Source organism: Chinchilla lanigera, unplaced genomic scaffold (assembly GCF_000276665.1).
Source record: "Chinchilla lanigera isolate Chin_1 unplaced genomic scaffold, ChiLan1.0 scaffold00044, whole genome shotgun sequence".
Lineage (NCBI taxonomy): Eukaryota > Metazoa > Chordata > Mammalia > Rodentia > Chinchillidae > Chinchilla > Chinchilla lanigera.
In genome coordinates, this window is record NW_004955445.1 from 6780282 (window position 1) to 6787195 (window position 6914).

General features: G+C 53.2%; 1 protein-coding gene across 1 annotated transcript in view; it reads left to right on the forward strand.

Annotated features, from left to right (window-relative positions):
- Positions 1-6027, forward strand: part of LOC102025057 (RBPJ-interacting and tubulin-associated protein 1-like) — a 17671-nt gene extending 11644 nt beyond the window's left edge. The window contains 5 exon segments of the mRNA XM_013518238.1: positions 3209-3344; positions 4658-4891; positions 4957-5251; positions 5254-5430; positions 5960-6027. Of these exon segments, the coding sequence (XP_013373692.1) occupies positions 3209-3344; positions 4658-4891; positions 4957-5251; positions 5254-5430; positions 5960-6027 (910 nt within the window).
- Positions 6028-6914: the final 887 nt, after the last annotated feature.

Here is a 6914-nt window from a genome sequence, read left to right on the forward strand (position 1 = left end):
TGGGTGGATGGGTAGATGTGTGGATGGGTAGATGAGTGGATGGATGGATGAGTGGATGGATAGGTAGATGAGTGGATGGATAGGTGGATGGATGGATGGATAGAGGGTGGATGGATGGATGAGTGGATGAATGGATAAGTACATAGAACGAAGGAAAGTTGGAAGAGAAGCAAGGAAGAGTGGGTAGGAAATGAATGAAAGGAAGGGAGGAAGAAGTGGGTGGCCAGATGATCCATCGATGGGTAGGCCCAGGAGGGGGTGCGTGGATGGACCCAGCCATGGATAACAGGTAGTGACAGTGAACATGTGAGTCCTTATTACATGTCAGGCAATGCACACAGATTATTTCTGCTCTCCCCCAAGTTTCAATCCTCATATATGGAAAATGAGCCTTGGGGAAGGTAAATCATGAGCCTGAAACGTCACAAAGTCTGCCCGCTCCCGCATGGGCAGGAGCCGTGCGCCCCATGCTGAAGAAGCGGTGGCATGGGCCGGGCGGTTGGTCTGCCCACAGCTCCGCCCCGGGAAAAGTGCAAAGGCTGAACGAGAACTAAAGTGACGTTTGCCGTGTCTACTTTGCCAGACAAACCTGGCAAGTTCTCCCCCATCATTTTGCAAACCAAACAGGGATGACTGGTCAGGTTATTTTAAAAATTAAAGAGTACAGAACTTAAGGAGGCCTCAACCCAGGAATGGTTTGAAACCCTTTACCCTAAAAGGCCCAGGAGAACCGTGGATGGAGCAGGCGCCTGGAGCCTGGCGGAAGCTGGATTCTGCCCCCAGGGTCCCTCAGTGACCGCATCTCCCACACCCGTTGGCCGGGAGGGATTTGGCTCCATGACTGCTGCTGCCCTTTCCAGAGACTGTTCTGGCAGGGGAAATCGTCCTCGAGCCAGGAGGCAGCCAAGGTGGCGTGATCAAGCCTTCGGGCTCTGCAGTCCGTCAGCCTGGGTCTCCAGTTCCGGCTCCCTGTGGCCCTTGACGGCTGATTCCACCTCCCCAAGCCTCAGTCTCCTCCCCTGGAAATAATTTGCACTTTATGATGTTGTTAGGAAGCAGTACTGCAGTACCTGGTCACTGGTGACTTCAATGTGATGTAGGATGGGTTTATTTTTTGTTTGTTTGTTTTGGCTACAGGAATCGAACTCATGGCCTCACACTTGCTAGGCAGGTGCTGTGCCACTGAGCTATATCCCCAGCCCGAAATAGGTTTATATTTTTTTAATTCATTAAACAATTTAAAACATATAGGCATTTCAGATTATTTTTAGATTAGAGTTATTCAAAATAAGGGAGTTAAAATAAATCAGAATTTACCTTTAGTGGCAGAGAGGCCATTAACATCCCCAGAAAGCACCACTCTGCTTCTTTCTGGGCTTTTCTCAATACACAGACTCTTTTCTTGAGGCGGGGGTGGGGGGTGCATTTCCAGAACTCGAACTCAGGACCTCAGGCCTGCCAGGCAGGTGCTGTGCCACTGAGCCAAATCCCCGGCCCCCATCTCATACACAGACTCCTATCTGTAGGAAGCATCTCTCCCCTTTGCTGTTTTGCTTGATGATGGGACTTGGGGGATTTCTGCAGAGACAGATTTGAATCTCCACCTTTTTGTTGTTGTTATTTGTTTTTTGAGAGAGGGTCTCACTATGTAGCCCAGGCTGGCTTTGAGCTCATGATGACCCACCCTCCTGCCTCAGCCTCCCAAGTGCTAGGATTACAGGCATGCACCACCACACCTGGCTGCCTCATTATTTTTTTTCAGTGCTGTGCTATATCCTGTAGGTTGTTCAGGGTATAATTTATCTTTTTAATCGAGGTATTCTCTTTCTTTAATTTCACATGAATGTATTACCTTTGTAAAAACCCTAAAACACTACAAATAAGGCCACACCCCTTTGATAACCTGCTTTCTGTAACTTGTTTCCCCCAAAAGCAGCCGCAGCCACCAATTTGGAACTTAGGTTCCCCGGACCTCTTCATAGCTCAGCCCTGCACAAATCTGCACCGTAGAGAATTCAGAGCATGCTCAATGGTGTGCGTGGAGCAGCCGGTGAGATCCTGCAGCTCCTCTGCCCCTCCCTGGGCGCTGCGCATCTGCTGCAGGGGGTTTATCCCACGGCCTGACTGTTCAGGTCTCTACTGACCGATACTCAGATCGTCCACGTCATTCCTCTCTTCCCGTGAATACCTGCTCCTCCATCCCGTCTCCACGCACAGGGGATATTTATTCCTTCGTTAGGTTTTGAAAGCCAACTGCGTGCTATGGGGTAACCAGCCAACAAAAGCCCCATGCTCCTGGGACTTTAAACTGAAGAGACTTTAGAACCCAGGTGTTCGGCCAGCATCAGTTTGGACAACAGCAGCTGGCGGGAAGGCAGAGCTGCAGCCTAGTGAGACCCTATCTCAAAATAAAAAATAAATAAACAAACAAGGGCTGGTAAGATAGCTCACTGCAAAGGTCCTACTACTACACCTACTACCAAAAAAAAAAAAAAGTCTGGCCTGGTGGCGCATGCCTATAGTCCCAGCACTTGGGAGGCTGAGGCAGGAGAATCACTGTGAGTTGCAGGCCAGCTTGGGCTACATAGGGAGTTCAAGGCCAGCCTGAACATAGCAAGACCATGTCTCAAAAAAACAAAATAGAAAAAGGAAGAGACAGCAAAGAAAAGAAAAAGAAAAAGAAAGTGTGAATTAAGTCGGGTCACCTCTCTCTAAAGTGAAACTTTAGAATAACAAGCCAAGCCTTAAGAAAAATCTGAATATTTAGATTTCCTGCCAACTGTAAGCCAGTATTACCTGGTAAAGATTACATTCAGCAGAGGTGACATTTCCAGGAGGCTAATTCGGATGCGATTCCAGGCTTTTCCCACCGTCCCAACCCGATAATTAATAGGAGCCAGGAAGAAGGCCTGTCCTCGTAAGTGCCGCTTCCCGCTGCACTGGCTCTCAAACATCTGAAGGAAAAACAGTTTGTTAATTGCTGTCTAGACAGTTTATTGCGGCAATAAGATCAAAACCCAGAATCCTAAGGTTTGTGGTATGAATCACGCAGACTAAACAATTGTTTTATTGCATTTACAGAGAACTTGATTTATCACTTCGCTGGGTAATAAAATTCCTTCAGGGTTTATCTGAAATAATTTTACCCTTTTACACCACCCTGTGATCCCTCCACCTCTCTGGCATTAAAACGTGTTCCCTGCCACAGCTCGGCAGCTTCTTATCAGCTGGCTTGTCACCAAGCAACAGACCAGGCCTGGCCCGCGCCGCCCAAGCCCCACGCAGGGCAGGGCCGGGGGCCCGGCGGGAGCCCGCTGTCACAGCTGCGCCTGTCACTCCAGGAGGTGACGAGCGGGTGGGCAGTCTTGAGGCTCAGCAGCGTCCTGCCTAGTGGGTGGCGAAGGCCTGGTTTCCTGGCTTCTCTCTTACCCCGTGGGCAGAGCTGGCCTGCACTGTGTTGCCGCGGAGATGCAGGGACAGATGTCACCCCTGCCTGCAGTATGCCACAGTATGACAGTGGGAAGGAGCAGGCGAACGTGTGCACGGCCATCCCTTCACCGGGTCCCCGCGGTCCCCAGGGAGCCGGGCTGGGCTGCCCTCCGGGAAACAGGAAGAATTCCGGGCACAGGAAAGCTGGCTGGCTCGCTCAGTGGCAAATGTAGGGAGGCATCAGTTCTTCGGCTCCAGGCCCAGTGCTTTGTGCCCGGGTAACTAGAGAGATGGCATCAGGTGAAAGTTAGTGTTTACATTCTATACCTAAACCCAGTCTACGTACTTCACCTACCCAGAATCATGTAATAAGTGACTCTCTTTTTTTGTTTGTTTTTGTCTTTTTGAGACAGTGTTTCACTATGCAGTTCAGGCTGGCCTTAAACTCACTTTGTAACCCAGGCTGGCCTCAAACTCACAGCGATCCTCCTGCCTCAACCTCCAGAGTGCTGGGATTACAGATGTGAGCCACAAAGCCTGGCTTCTTTTCTTTTTTCTTTTCTTTTTTTTTGGTACCAGGAATCGAACTCAGGGCCTTACGCTTGTCAGGCAGGTGCTTGTGCCACTGAGCTATATCCTTGGCCCTATAAGTGACTTTCTGTGTCTGCTTGCTTTCATAATATCTGTAAGGTTCGCCTGCACTGTAGTATGTGTCAGCATGTCATTCCTGTTCACAGCTGAATAATATCCCACTTGGTAGAGCCTTGGTTTGAGAGCGCAAATCTGGAAGCATGCTTATAATCCAAAGTACGTGTATCACAAAGCGAATTTCCCCATAAGAAGTAATGGAAACTAAGATGATTTATTCCACAACCCAAAAATATTCGTATAAAAATAGCCGGGTATGGTGATACACACCCGTAATCCCAGCACTTGGGAGGCTGTAATATAATACAAAATATAAGGAAAAATAAATTAATCTGCACCTACCTTAGAAAACCTCCATGGCACGCGCCTAGCACGTGTAGTTAGAGCCCACTTCTCGGGCTGAGTCCCTCTGCGCGGGGTCCCAGGGCCCTGGGCTTTCCAGGCTGCAGATTAGGACGTTGGATGAGGTGTGCTCCGAGGGTGCCCATGCACCCCCACGGAAGGGTCCAGACTTGGGGAGAAGGAGGCCGGGGAGAGGATGCGATGTTCATACCCACCGCCTGCCAATCAATGCACTCAGGGAGCCCCGAGACGGCCTGGCGGGCAGAGCGCCTCTGCGGTCACCCAGCAGGAAGGTCCCGGCGGGCGGCAGTGGCGGGGGGCAGGTCCTCAGTCACAGCACCGCTCCGGCGGCCGTCGGGTCACGGCCAGGGCATCCTATGTAGATGAGACTGCTTGCAGCCCCAGCACTGGGCCCACCTTACCAGAATTTGACCCCCCTGGGCGCAGAAGACTAACAGAACCAGAGGCATGGGTGCCAGGGCGTCCCAGAGCTGGCCAGGCCAGGGGAGCTGCGAGACCGCCCCTCCGAGGCCGCAGGCCGATCCTCACGCCAGGGAAGAACCGCTGCAGGCTGACCGGCCACCCTCCCCTCGCTGTGATGAGTGGCTCCGTGGCTGCCGGCCTGGGGCGCCAGCTGGGAGGCCCCTCTGGCAGAGGGATGCTTCGAAGCTCCACAGCCTCTCCTGGACGCCGCCTGCCACCCCCAGGGCCAGCGACTCTCCCACCCCAGGAGGCCCCACATCATCCAGGGGTCCCCCCACCCACAGCCCGGGCCGCTGGCTCCCTCTGCCCCGCTCCGATGCCCCGCGCCCTCTGAGGCGGGAGCGCTCCCACCCCTCACCTGCCTCAGCGTCCCCAGCGCTGGTCACCCGGTCACCAGTGCCCCCCCCACGGACCTCAGGAGCCTATCCACGCCAGGGGGTCCCCCGGTGACTCCCAGGGTCTCAGTCAGGCTTCAGTGCCAGCTACCCCCAGGCGAGACGACCCCCAAGAATCCGAAGCCCCCCGGAGGTGAGCTGCTCTCATACTGCCAGGGGTGCAGCTCCTGCTGGGGGCCTCTGGGGAGACCAGCATCTCCTGGGTCCCCATCACTGGCGGAGCCCCGCGGGACCCCCTGGCGTGGGTAGGCTGCACCTCCCGATGCGAGGGTCTCCGCCTGCTCTCCGCCTGCTCCCTGGCGCATCTCGGGCTGCTCCTGAGACCTTCCCTCCCTGACCACACGGCAAACCAGTGCCAGTCCAGGGCCTCTACCTCCCACTGTCCGGCAGCCACATGGGATTTGCCAGCCAGGAGGGGCCCTTCCCTCCCGCTCCCTCCAGCAGGCTCCTGTAGGACTCAGGGTCCTCCTGAATCTGGCGGCGCTGGAGGAGCTTTCTGTGCAATCTGCGTGCTTACTTCCACATACTGAACAGATCTGTAGCTCAGTGAAAAGAAAGAAAAAGAAACCCTCCGTGGCTGACGAGAGAGGAGAGCGATCCTGTGGGACAACTTTCGCCGTCACTGACGACCGGCTCCGCGGGATCTTCCCCTTCTCGTGCAGCTGTGACGCGGAGCCCGTCCAATGACACCCGCTTCTTTCCTCCGTTTAAGGATTTCGTGGATAGGTGACGCCGCATTGTCGTCTCACGGATTCACCCCTCGCACCGCTGCAGCCCGACTCGGGTAGTGCTTTTCCGCAGAATTTTGAACTGTGTCCCCCAGTTTAGCCAGCTCCCCCATCTCACACAAGCGAGGGATTCCTTCGCCTCTTTCTCCTGCTCCCCCGCCCCGGGGGCTCCCCCATAACCTCTCGCTGCTGGGCGACGATCACCCAGGATGAGGGGAGCCATGGCGCCGTTGTGATCGTGTGGCATTGGGGGTGACATCACTCGTTTATCAAGTTAAAGTTTCTGAGCAATGATTGCTCGTCTCGCAGGATAATCGCAGAACAAGTTACTCGCAATCCGAGGTTCCGCTGTCCTTGGTTTCGGCCGTCTAGCTGCGCTCGTGGACATCCGGGTGATGTGCACCTCTGGCGGCCGAGAAGGACGCGGACACGTATTTGAGCGCCCATTTTGAATTCTTTGGGGTAGAAATTCAGACGTGGATCTGCTGGATCACACAGTCACTCTATGCTTCACTTGTTGAGCAGCCACCAAAGTGTTTTTCACGGTGGCCGAACCATGCCTCTTTCCCACCAGCAGTTTAGCGCAAAGTCCTCATTTCCGTGCAGCCTCACCAGTATTTGTTACTGTCTGGTTTCATGGTATCTTTTTTCTTTTTATATAGGACTGAATTTACTGTTTTTGTTTTGTTTTGTATTTTGAGACAGAGTTTTGCTATGCAATTCCAGCTGACGTTTAAATTCACTGTGTAGCTCAGGCTGGCCTCGAACTCATAGCAATCCTTCTGCCTCAGCCTGCAGACTACTGAGATTACAGGCCAGCATTCCCAGCTGAATTTACTATTATTTGACAGCATGATATTCTTTTTTTTTTTTTTTTTTTTTTTTTTTT